We start from the raw sequence: 14150 nt of genomic DNA on the forward strand, positions 1-14150 counted from the left end.
TCTAGTGCGCACGGAAGGTGCACAGTGAGCAAGTTACGTAATGCGCACTCGTTTCAGTGCACAGTGAAAAAGTTACGCACTCCAAGGATAGCGACCGCGCATTTTCTTAGAATTTTCCCCCCACACAAAAAAAATTGATCTTCCACCTATTCAGGTAGAACACAAGTACTTCCTATGTCAAGTAGGATCAATCATCAAGCTCTGAGAGTGCATAATAATCTCTATACTTATGGTAGAAACATGCATGTTTTTCACAGGTAAGGAAGAGAAACATTCAGCACAATTTAGACAAACAGACAGTTTATTACATAACGAGATAGTTGCAAAGTACAAATCTGAAATACAGGGAACCTGCTACAAAATAGGACTTTTACAATCCTATTAAAAACTAGGACTTGGATAAAGAAGAACAACCTAGGAACAAACCTAAGTTGTCATGGCAACCAATATGGAATAGTTGCCATTACCAAGCCCCTGATTAACAGACACCATGCTAACAGAAATTGTGCAATGCCAACTACAGACTACGACACAAAGTAAACGCTTACAACAACAACAACTCTCCAACACGAAAATTACGAATGAAAACTATGAAATGACTGTCTGATTCTGCAGTGTAGTACCAAGGCAAGTGCATGACCAATCCGTCCATACAAGTTTAAGAGAAGCATATCAGTTGTTCAATACCCCCATGTTTGCAGCGACACGAGTGAAAACTTAAATACCAGGACTTTGGTAACTGTATTCTCAGGATACCATGGCTGTGAAAGAGGCAGCCTCCAAAAAACAGGAGACCGAAAAATTTGGAACAGGCTTTAAGTAAATGAAGCCTGCAAAAAATATAGCGGAAAAAGTTGTTTGTCATAGCTTCCCGGAAAACAACCAAGCCACTGAGGTATCACATAAAAACCACGATCATGTTCGCTTCAATCCCGCCAAGCTGAATGAACCAAGTAACTACCACTACTCATCGTCCGAATCCCTCCCTTTTGGATGCATTGCCTTGTGCCATCAGTTAGCTTAGGAGAGGATATCACATCTCCACAAGTCTTCAACAAGAATCTCAACTCTGCTGCTACTGATTGCATTGCAGTGTTGGAGATTTAAACCGACTAAGCTCTCCCCCAACTTTTTAAGAGCTGGAACGCTCTTGTTTGTTACCATGGAGCAACCTGATATCGAAAGAATCTGCAAATTTACTTGCACTCCATGGGATAAAGCAGCTACACCAGAATCAGTTATTGAACATTTTGAAACATCAAGATCGTTAAGTAATGGACAATTATCAGCAATTGCCACCAAGCTTGCATCTGTAACCTTCCTGCATCCGTCAAGATTCAGCACTTCCAAGGTCTCGCTGTGTAGCCTAGCTAGCGACAACACAACTTCATCGGTCAGGTTAAGGCAGCCGGTTAGATTAACCTTGACAAGTCCTGCCTTGGAGCTCATCTCCAAAAGTGGGAGAAGCCCGGCATCTGTTATTCCGGTAAGCCCACTGAGATCCAAGTGATGTAGCTGAGGACACAGCGTACCAACCATCGCTAAGCTAGTGCTACCGAACCCTGGACAGCTTCGGATGGACAATGATCGAAGAGATTCACAGGGTGACAATAACGAAGCCTGTAGAGGTAAATCTTTGACTCCCATACACTTCACTAGGGAAAGAGACTTCAACTTGCCGAAGTTTGAAACCGCATTTAGAATGCCTGCTTGGGTGATCCTGTTGCACTCTTCCAACAAGAGACTCTCAAGAGATCCTGTTGCAGCTCTAGCAAAAGCAACAAGTCCACCATCAGACACAAAGCAACACTTGCGAAGGCACATATGTTTAAGATTTGAACAGCCTTTTCCCACTGCTTCAAGACTTACATCGGTCACTCCTCTGCACAAAGTGATCGACAAAGAAGCCAGAGACTGAAGACCACGAGCATTACCCATAACCCAAAACCCCTTCTGACTGACATTACGAAGTGAACCGAGATTAAGATCGGTAATCACCTTGCCATAGTGACCGATGACAGCAAGCGAGAAATCCGTGATGTTTAGGGAATTAAGTTTCACTTTCTTCAACATTGTAGCACCTGACGAGAGAAGGCTAGCAACTCCCTGATCCCCTACAAGAGGGCAGTCTTTAATAGTAAGAGACTGCAATTTGGTACAGCATCTTCCAATAGCTTGCAGGCCCTCATTTCCAATATTTCGACAAGATTCAATCGTCAAAGAAGTCAAACTCGGGCAATTCTCTGCTATTGCAACTAGACCTTTGTTGGAAATTGAGGGGCATTGGGATAGATCCAGCTTTTCTAATGAATGACATCCCCTCGCGATCTCGACAAGACCTTCATCTCCAACATAAGGAACATTCCACAATGAAAGAACCCTAAGAGAAGGACAACCATGGGCAACTGCCGATAGACCAACATTAGTAATACCACGAACCGAGTTGCTCCCCCGAACTGAGAGCTTTCCAAGACCCCCACGGCTGGAAGTTCCGACTGCAATAGCAGCAAGTCTAATATCTGTAGCTTTCTTCCCTTCTAAACACCTAGTAAGGTATCCATCACACTCTACTTCAACATCTTCATCAGCTGAGACCATTTTTCCATCACTTGAATCCCCATTATTAGCAACTGAAATATCGGTATGGCTCTGGATCTCGGAGTTCCTTACATTACTCGAGAGCATAAGCCAACGTTTAGAAACACAAGCTGCTGCACTCCTTTCACGGCCTCCCTGCAATCTTCTGAAGATCTCAAATAGGCATTCGTCGGGAAGTATTTCAATGGATGGATTCTTTGTCCGCTCTTCAACAACAAATGGTCCGCTAATCCGCGCCTTCTTCCTAAGAGGGCAGTAAACTTGAGCATGACCAAGTGACAACATAAGACCCAAATCTGCTGAACAAAGTGACCCTCCTGAATAGAACTCATCATCACCTGAACATCAAATAGCAACAACTTCATCAGCTATCTTTTCTGCTAATCAACATCCTACACCATACTAAAAATGAAGTATTCCCAAGATACTGATTTTATCCCCATTTCCTCCAAAATCTAATCTTTAACTTCATTCAAATGTAGTCAAATTATATCAGAAGCAAAAGCATGACCAGGTAAAAACTCGTTACACATAAACTGAAAACTAAGATCTACCTACAACAACAACAACAACAACAACAACATACCCAATATATTCCCACAAGTGGGGTTTGGGAGGGTAGTATGTACGCAGTCCTTACCCCTACCTTGTGAAGGTAGAGAGGCTGTTTCCGGAATTAAAATCTACCTAATAAGAACCAATTATCAGGTCATTAACAGACAATTCTAGCTACGAAGATCAGAGCAATAATTCTTATTCACACCTTCTATATTAGAAATTACCAATGTTTAATATAGATTCTGAACAAAAGATACATAAAGAGTTACCTAAACACAAAAAAGTCTTTATAGGATTAACATCTTTAACCAAAGCAATGACTTTTCTCTCTTCCATATCAAGAATCAAGCTCTAACATATTCATTGAGCACTACAATAAATCTATTCTCAAGATTCAATTTTTTCCTCTTTTTTTAATGAAATAACTATGAATCGAATCAGGACAAGTAAATCAGCAGAAACTAAATACAACCCAGATGCTAAAATCCTTAAAACTCAAAACCCCATAATTTCAAAAGGCAGAAAAAAAGGAGGAAAAAATTAACTCACCACTGTAATTAACAAGAGTAGGCATGGCTGCTGAGCAAAAAGAACCAAACTTTGTACCAAGAACAACAGCACAACCAAGATTTTATCTTCAACCAAGATTTGCATTTACATAAAAAAAAAGTTCAAGATTTTCACTGAAACCCTATCTAAGTAGGGCAAAAAAAATAGAGAGAAAAAAAGAAGAAGGTTGTTCAAAGAAGAACAAGTAATGTTCTTTTTGCTTTCACAAACAGTTATGGTGAAGTGCATATATATAATAAAAACAATAGTACATAAATTTAGTTAATAAAAATTATTTATTATATTAATTAAATAATGTATTTGGTGAGGTGTCAAGTCTACATAAACATAAATCATCACCTCTTTCTCCAGTTCTTGCACCATTCATTGAATCATTCCCAAAACCGGTTTTTTTCGGTTTTCTTTCATTTCCTGCCACTTGTTTCTGCTGCTTACATCACACCGGTTCACATCTTCTTTTCCGGTTCTTTTTTTCCCTTGCTTTTTCTTTAATCAATTTAGTTTTTTGAGTGGATTGCTCTAGTGGTAAGCACCCTCCACTTCCAACTAAGAGTTTGTGATTTCGAGTCACCCCAAGAGCAAGGTGGGGAGTTCTTGGAGGGATGGAGCCGAGAGTCTATCGGAAACAACCTCTCTATCTCAGGGTAGGGGTAAAGTCTGCGTACACACTACCCTCACAGACCCCATTAGTGGAATTGTTGTTGTATACTAGACGTTGGAAATTATAAATAACTCAAGAAATGGAATTGTAGTTCTTGAGGATTTCCACTAGATTTGATATGGAGAATGGAATTTGTGATAAATTTATTATTTTTCTAAATTAGTCATTCTGATAAAGATAGTATATTCATGTTTTTTTTCGTAATTTTTGACTAATGACTTATTGTTATTATTTTTTATGGCGAGCGTTTAGAACTCAAAAATAGAAAAAATGATTTATTATAATATTATTTGGATAAAGATATTAATTCCGTAATTTTTGCGTTTTTTGACTAATGATTTATTATAATATTATTTTCTGGTGACCGCTAACTGTTTAAAACTCAAGAAATGAAAAAGTAATCCGGGAGAATGTACACTAGATTGATTTATGGATTTGAAATTTGAGATGGAATTTAATTATTTTTCTAAATTAATCATACTGATAAAGATATTACTTTCGTGATTTTCATAAATTTTGACTAATGACTTGCTATTATAATTTTTTTTGGCGACCGTTGACTAATGAATCTTAATATATTTATACAAATTAATTAATTCGAGTAAGATTACAAAAAAGTAATTCTTGAGGATATATATGAAATTAATTTGGAAAATAGAATTTAAGAGGATCTTAATTGTTTTTCAAACTATATTAATATCATTGATATTTTACTAATAGTCCTATATTATATTTTCTCAATAATTGTTGACTTGTCTGACTTAAAATGAATACAAATTATAACGACAATTATTTTTTTTAATCATACCGATTAAACGTATTTTACTTCGATCTTCTTCCTTGCTTTTCTATAATAGATTTAGTTTTCATAGTAGAAGATAGAAACTGATAAGTAGAACTTAAGTAATGGAATAGAAATTCTCGGGGATGTACCCTAGATTTGATTTATAGAAGTGAAATTAGAATGAAATTTATTATTTTTCTACATTAGTCATTCTGATAAAGATAGTATATTCGTGTTTTTTTCACAATTTTTAACTAATAACTTATTGTTATTATCTTTTATGGCGAGCGTTTAGAACTCAAAATAGGAAAATGATTTTAGAGAATGTACACCGGATTGATTTATAGAATTGGGCTTTGAGATGAAATTTATTATTTGTCTAAATTAATTATTCTGATAAACATATTATTTCCATGATTTTTGACTAATGACTTATTATTATTTTTTTTGGTCAAAAGAGAAGCTAATATATAAATTTAAATATTGTTCGTACAACTAGACATGCTCCTCTGAGCGTCAAAGTTGCCAAGGTTGGCCAAAATATTAGAAACATCACTAGAGATAGATCTACGATGTGTAGCTCCAGAAATATCCAACATAAGACTAGGCAAAATAGCAGATGGTGGTAGTACTAAAACAGTAGGACCACCAATTTTTCTAATTTTCAGTCCTTCCTTAGCTAGCAAGTCAGCCACTTTGTTTTGCTCCCAAAAACAGTGTTTTAATTCCGGATCTCCTAGCTGCTGTCTTAGTATCCTGCAATCATGTAAGATAGATGTATATTGTGGGCAGTTAGTTGTAAACATGTTAATAATCTATATTGAATCTGTATCGACATCCAGGGGATGAAGGCCATGAGCATAAGCTAATTTTAGATCATGTAGAAGTGATATGAGTTCGCTATATGTATGATCAGATTGAGAAATCTGCATGTAGTAGCCTAGCACCCAATCCCCTTTGCTATTTCGAAAAACTTTGCCACTACCTCATGCTCCATCTTTAAATGCTCTATCAATATTGAATTTGAAGTAACTTTGTTTAGGAGGATGCCATTTGACGTGGAGAGTTAGAGGTGGTTTGGTGTTGCTGTTGTGTCTTGCTAGAGCAACATACTCTGTAGCTCGCATATGTACCAAATCAAAAGAAGGAAAGTTTGTGAGGTTACTATAGAGGTTGTTATTTCTAGTGATCCAAATATGCCAAAGACAAAAGGAAAATAATTCTTTCCATGTGTAGATTGCATTTGATAATGAATGAGTTATTGTTACTTGCTATTATGATGACTGTTGATTGTTGAATCTTAATATGTATACAAATAAATTATTTCAAGTAATATTACTGAAAGCAATTTTTGAGGATATACTACATTATAATTAATTTGGAGAATATAATGGAATTTAGAAGGGACTTAATTGATTTTCAAATTATATTGATGTCATTGATTCTTTACTAACGATCTTTTCTTATTATGTTTTTTCAATATTGTTCATACATATGACTTGATACGTATATAAATTATAACGAAAATTCTTGTCTTTAATCATACCGACTTATCGTGTTCTTTTTCTATGTTTTTTCTTGCCTTTCTCTAATCAACTTAGTTGTCATACTATAAGATGAAAATTGATAAATAGAACTCAAGAAATCGAAATTCTTCTAGATGTACCCTAGATTTGATTTATAGAAGTGAAATTTGAGATGAAATTCATTATTTTTCTAAATTAGTCATTTTGATAAACTTCTGTAATTTTCGTATTTTTTTACAAATGATTTGTTGTTATCATTTTTTGGTGATAGTTGACTATCAAATCTTAATATGACTATCAAATTAACCCACAACGGAAGGCATTCTATCCAATAAGGCCGATACTTCGGATCCTGTTTGGACCAAATGGAAGATATTGTCAATAAATAGAAGTATGTCTTGTTCATTAACATCTCGGAAATATTTCGCCATAGTTAGGGCAGTCAAATTACCAACTCTCATAGTGTTTAAGGAAGAAAACCTTATTGTAGGCTTTTTTTTTATATTTAAATAGTGCCAAATTCAAAAAGGAAAGGAAAAAGATGCTTGTACGCACGTTAGATTTGCTAACTCAATTGACCCTACTGTGTCTAGATCAGGGTTCTCGCTTGTTAGCTTTGTATAGGCTCCCATTTAATATGCAAAAGAAATTAATTATCTAAAGTAAGATCATTGAAAATTAATCTTTGAACAGATACATTATATTTAATTTGAAAAATGAAATTTAGGAAGGTTTTAATTGTGTTTCAATTATATTAATATTGGAGATTTTTTGGAGTCATGTGACTTGCACGTGAATATGCGTGCTAGTTTTTTAACAAATTCTAGAAGGGTGAAACTTGCTCCATTTTGAATGCTTCAAGATGTTTTTCTTTCACACTAACAATTATTTATTACAGAAATCGAGTTCAGAAAATTAGTTTTCATCTTAATGCACAACTAAATAATAATTTTAGGAGATAATTGTCGTTGCGACATCTTTGATTTTGCATACAAAATCGATAGTCTTTAAATTTGTTGGATCTTAATATACATCCGAATTAACTTTTTCATAACAAATTATGTGGCATTTACATCTCAGCTTTTGGATTTGTTGGATCTTAGCAAACATTCGAAAACAGAGGCGAATTCGGAAAAGTTTATAGATTCCTATAATTACCTCAAATTAATACTATAAAATATCAATAATTGGATATACAATTTAATATTTAGAGATATTTATTGAATTTCTTAGTGTATATATAAAGTTTGTGCAAAAACTATTGTATTCCCGTAAACCCAGAAATTGTGCTCTAGATCCGCCCCTGTCCAAATACTAACTTTCTCATAATTAAATCTGCGGCTTTAATTCCTTGTATCTTAATTTTTAAGTTTAGATCAAGTAAGCCTAATGACACTTGTAAAGTAGGTCAAATGAACATCACACCACGTAAATTAGGATCAAAATCATTTCTTCCCTCTCAATATATGGCTTGAAAATCAAACTCTTCTCTAATTTAACAATAGACATATTTCACAGTTTATTATTTTCCGGTCATTTTAATAGAAACATGAGGGGCAACAATCCTAATATGCATACATGTTAATTTTTTTCAAGTATAAAGTAATTCCTGATGATATAATAGCATAATTTCTTAAAATACAAATAGTTTACATGTTGACAATGCAAAAAGGTTATAACTAATAATTACTAGTACAATATCTTATTAAGAATTTTTTGTAATTTCTGATATTAGATTTTTAGAATGATACATGTTTCAAAATACGTTTTTTAAGTGGCGGAAAAAATGCTTATTTTCTTTCTTAATTTTCATAAAATCGTATAGGAAATTTTATAGTTGTAGTTTTAATTTGGCTTTTAGTTAATATATTATAATATACTTAGTTATCCATATACCACTTGTTTTTCAAACTAAACTTAACGCCCTAATAAAATGAAAATCTTACCAACAAGAGACATGGTAGAGTGATAATTAGTCGTTCATCTTTAACCAAAGGCCTCGAGTTTTAATCCTGGGGTATGAACTCGCATTTGTTAGAAACACTTATCCTCCAATGTGGAACTTTCCGGTGCGACATTAGATTGAGTGGGACCCAATACGGATCGGACACCGGATAAAAAATCAGAAAAGAAAATGTTATTCAAACTAATATTTGTGTAAGATTTACATTTTACGGTAGGACGTATTAGGAAAAATAATACATGTATTAGTTTTGGTATTATTATTTCTTTGTTTGGTAGTATATATTTCTCAACCTATATATAACTAATACATGCATATTCAGTATTATTCTTATACACCTTACCAAACGACCTCAAAGGGGTTAAGTGTATATGTAATTGAGTCGTATTATATAGATATTTTGTATAATCCAAAAACCAATATATTAAAGAAAAAAAGAAATAACTAATACTAGGTCATTCTACTTGATTAAAGAAAATGTGTGAACAAGTTGCAGAATCAGAAACATTGTAAGTCACACATAATTACAACAACTATATTGTTGATTGTTTGAACAAGTACGGACTAGTTGTGTATTTGTACTTGAGTAGAAGAACAACATGCCTTTTTCAAGAGTCTCGATATGAGTGAAAAACAGCTTGTATTTTGCAGTACACTGAACCTGAATGTGTTCCTTTAAATTTAAAACGGAAAGCTACAGCAACTTGGCCATATATTTTCTGATCAAACTTTAATTGACAAACCTTAGAGTTATAATCAACTTGGATTTTTTGCTTTGTTCGTTTCTCTTTTAGGTGTTAACACGTCTTAATCATAACATAAAATTATAGAAAAAGTTAGACAAGAATTAGCGAATAAGAAAGAGATTCATTCCATCACCATTAAAGGTTGTGATGGAATGATATAATCGCTTCATCTTTTAAATAACTAGAGGTCTCAGATTAAACTTGAAAAATGAAAAAATAAATATTGATATGAACACTTCCATAGATTTCATGGACCTAATAAAAAAAATTATTTATTCGAGAAACCCGCCTTAACATAACAGGAAGGACTGCAAGATGGTTTCGCTTCTGTCTGAATTCGAAATTCACGTAGGCCTTACCTGACGAGGAGCTAAATAAATCGAGATACCAAAATGCATACCGGACATTGAATAAGAAATCAAAGAGAGAGAGATTTATCCCATCAATTTTTTTAGTAGCCTAAGCTAGTCATTCTCAAGAATTTAGCTTTGTATAATATGAAATGGATTAGAGCCCGGGGTGAATCTAATGAATAAGATATGAGTTTACCAACTTCATTTAGACTAAGTAAATTTGGCTTAAATCTCTGTATACGTGATAAAAACTTCATTAAATAAGTATAATAATAAATTTCGAATCAAAGTAATGTAATGTACGAGAATTTCGAATTCGAACTTATAAAATTTAAATCCCGAATTCGCATCTAATTAATGCTCCCTTATGATAGGTACTTATTTATTTGTAAGCAACCAAGACAAAAATCAAATAACTCGTAGAATATAAATAAAAATTCTGAATTGTAATATTCAATCAATTGTAAATTCTGTTTTTTAGGGAGTGGAGTTATGAGATAATTATTTATCCGTAGTTGATGTCCTTTTGTTACAAATAAACGCTTAAAACATTAAACATCCACTTCGACGTGGTTACTATGGTTATGAACGGAGGGGAGTGAGAATTTAAAGTTTATGTGTTTGAAATTTTAGTACGTTTAAGTTATTAAATTCTAAATAAATAATTTATATATATTAAATAAATTTCTTAAAATAAATATAGAGTTTGAACTAAAATGATTGAGTTGGACAGAACTCGTACCGTTAATACAAGCTCTGCCACTGGTTACGAAAACTTTGAATTGAGAAAAGGGAGATAAATACAGTGCACTGACTCCACCAAAAGTTAAAGGAAAGGAGAGTAGTTGTGGGAATGATTAATGAATGTCAGAGTTAATTACATAATACATATATGTCTCAGTTAACTGAATCTAATTTTGGCAATTGGTTAGAAGTTCTGTTGATTCTTCTTCTTCAGCACAAGTGACAACATTTCAGCAACAATAGTCAACCTTTGTGTATCTTGTCTTTGTCTATGATATCCCAAAATTTCTTTACTCTTGACTTTTTTATGCCTTATTTATCCACTTGCTTAACAACTCAAGAGGCGGTTTGGTATAATTGATAAGTAAAAGTAATTCTGGAATAAAAATTTAGTATAGTCTTATTCCTTATTTGGTTAATAATTCTGAGATAAGTTAAAAATAGTACTGGAATAACTTATATATATCAGAGGGTGAAATAGTAATCCCATGATAAAGTAGTAAAATTAGTAAAATTGACAATTCCAGCATAACTTGTCTTCAAACCAAACAACCCCTTAATATTTTGCATGTTTGCGGCGGGGATGTTTAGAGAGTAATTAATATCTAGATCGTTTACACTCAGAGGCAGATTTACAGCATAAAGTTCACGAAAACTCAATAGTTTTTGCTCAAATATAATCTTGTATATGTGTATCAAAATATTCATTAAATATCAATAAATATTTGACTATAAAATCTAGTTGTTATTGTTTATTAATTTAAAATCGACATAAAAACTCATCAACTTTAAATCATGAATTCGCCTTTGTAATGGGTACTTCCTTTCCTACTAACCTTCTTTTCCCTATTCTTCTTTGGAATTAAATCAAAATGATCACAATAACGAAGCAAGTGATCTAGAAGATCACATGACATAACATTTCATAAAATCTCAGGAGAGGTTCAAGTACCTGAAAATATGAGTGAATAGATCTCTGTGTTATGTCTTTATAAAAAAGAAGGTTGGAACTGATATAAAATGTTCGTCGACTATATCTATGATAATACTAAATATATATGAGGATCTTAAATCTGGAGAAACAGTTCAAGTAGAATTGGTTTCATACGAAAAATATTTAGTTTTGGATCTACAATTCAAACACTAGAAAGTATAAAGTCAATGGTGTGTGCAATTATCTTTATCTATCTTATATGTCTAGCATGACATGAAAACTTGATACACATCTAAACTCTATTTATATAGCTTATATGACTTAACTTATATGACAATCCCTGAAGTATTTAAATCGCTTAAAGCATATACAATTCTTGGTCCTGAAGTACCACATCCTAAGTACAATTTATGCAAATATATATCTTGCTATAACTACAACATGATAATATGATAGAGAGAATCTCTATTGTGATATTGAAAAGGCCATTCCACGGTATTTTATAAAGACATTACATATCTGTCAAAAATGATGATTTCAAGGTACAACATATTCATTCAAGTTAATATGGCTGATTTATTCATTAAAACTCTACCAACGATCTTTTGAAGATGGTGCACAAGATTGGAATGCGAAGGATCAAAGATGTGAATTGATTTTCTCATCATGATGAGTTAATATGCGTTGTACTCTTTTTTCCTTACAAGGTTTTGTCCCACTGAATTTTTCTTACAAGATTTTTAACGAGTAACTAAAAGGCATATTTTTAAACATATGTACTCTTTTCCCTTCTCTAAAATTTTTTTTCCACTGGATTTTATTTTAGTTAAGGTTTTAATGAGGTACATTATCTTTTGAATAAATGTTCAAGGAGGAGTACTACAAATAGAATTGTATTTAAGGTGATTGTCTGTATTTTAGAGATATTTTAGGGTTTGTTACTTTGTGGCTAAGTCACTTTTTGCCTATAAATAGAGGGGCTCTATTCAATTGTATTCATCCCAAATCATTAAGAATTCCATCTTTCTAATTTTCTCTGCAATACTCTTCTTCTTCTTTTATTGTTTTATAACGACTTCTTCTTTTTTATTTTACTTGTCATGTTTACTAAAATTAGTTATTCCAAAATAACTTGTTGTTTAAGAAAAATATACCTTTATTTTAATAAATATGGAGATAGATTAATGTGGTGAAAGCAAGAAGTAGTGTTAAACTGAAATTCTAGAATAAATAAGGATAATTTAGTCAAAATATCTTTTTAATTAATATTTTCTTAAGAAATACCAAAAGGAGAACGTGATAAGTAAAATGAAAAGGAAAAATATTAAAAATAATTACCTCTAATTAATTTTTGAAGTAATTTGATTATATAAATATTCTTATACCATTCCGCATAGAGATCGAACTGTTTAAAATACTTGTTGGGATCAAAAGGCGGAGCTAGGATTTGAACCATATGAGTTCGAGATTATAATCCTTTTAAATTACTGAGTTCTAAATTAATAATTTGCACATTCATTGGATTTCTGAATGCAAATACAAAGTTTGAATAAAAGCTACCGAGTTCGGCCGAACCCGCAAACACCACTGTGGCTACGCCCCTGTTGGGATCACTTTATTGAAAATAGTTGTTCGAAAATACTTATTGTTTAAGAAAAATCATTTTTTTAATCTTTAGTTTTACCCTTATTTTAATGCGGTGAAAGCAATCTTAAGAGGTGTGAAAGGAAAAAGTGACAAGTAAAATAAAAAGGAGAAATAATATATATAATTACCTGCAATTATTTTTTTAAATAATCTAAATATATAAATATTTTTATACCTTTCTGCATAGAAATTGAACTGTTTAAAATTTTAGATTGGCCTTCGAAAGCAGTGTGTGTAAAAGTAAAAACTCTCGGCTGGACAACTTTAGAAAGGGGTGTGGGTATTAGAGCAAATGTACAATGTATTTGCTATTAATTGTGTAGACAAAAACAATTAATTGGATAAATCCACTGCATGTCTCAAAGAAAGACAAATAGACCCAAATTTGTCTAAACCACAAGTTTAAAAAACCTTCTGATACATTCTAACCTTTTTCTTTATTCCTCCGGTCCTTTTCTTATTTTCAATCAATGGGTCCCATCTTTACTTTCTATTTGGGCAAGTCTTTAGTTTATTTGTGTATTTAATTAACCATACATTTATTCATTTTCATTTTTTAATTTAAGGTTAGCTTCATGTGAGTTTTAATTGTATTTTAATAAAACCTTGCCTGGTTCACGAAAAGAAAGGAAAACAAAAATAATGTATGTCGGTAGTATCGGCATGAACAGGATATTATATTATTTTGCTTGCCATAGGCGAAACAAGGTTTCATGTCGACTTGTCTCAACAAGACATATTTGTAATAGGTATATTTTTTAACTTCTAAACAGATTAAGGGTATCAGTTGGGTTAGGGTAGCGGTAAGGGGTTAGAAATATTCATTTAATTGCAAGCTATATTCATTTTGAGACACAAGATGATGTGCTTTTTTCACACATTGTAAGACTTTCAAACAAGATATGTCAATGTAATCAAAAATATGAAAGAGCTGAAACCTTCGCAGGCAGATAAGAAGTCAGAATTTGAAGTTTATGGGTTCAGGATTGTAGTCAGTTTAAGTTATTAGATTCTAAATTAATAATTTGTACATATATATTCAATGAATCTTTTAAGATAAATACAT

The 14150-nt window shown here is 32.6% G+C and overlaps 1 protein-coding gene across 1 annotated transcript; it reads right to left on the reverse strand.

Annotated features, from left to right (window-relative positions):
• Positions 1-283: 283 nt before the first annotated feature.
• Positions 284-4089, reverse strand: LOC107770491 (EIN3-binding F-box protein 1). Its single transcript, XM_016589809.2, has 2 exons — positions 3706-4089; positions 284-2936 (listed from the first exon to the last, which is right to left on the reverse strand). Exons 1-2 carry the CDS (start codon positions 3728-3730, stop codon positions 1021-1023), a joined length of 1941 nt encoding a protein of 646 aa, XP_016445295.2. The 5' UTR covers positions 3731-4089; the 3' UTR covers positions 284-1020.
• Positions 4090-14150: the final 10061 nt, after the last annotated feature.

This window comes from Nicotiana tabacum, chromosome 9 (genome assembly GCF_000715075.1).
Source record: "Nicotiana tabacum cultivar K326 chromosome 9, ASM71507v2, whole genome shotgun sequence".
Lineage (NCBI taxonomy): Eukaryota > Viridiplantae > Streptophyta > Magnoliopsida > Solanales > Solanaceae > Nicotiana > Nicotiana tabacum.

Bases quoted from the DNA above. Each gene is read 5' to 3' on its own strand.
- LOC107770491 (XM_016589809.2), bottom strand. From the start codon at position 3,730: ATGCCTACTCTTGTTAATTACAGTG. The intron at 2,937-3,705 runs GTGAGTTAATTT...TTTGATGTTCAG, and splicing joins TACTCTTGTTAATTACAGTG to GTGATGATGAGTTCTATTCA.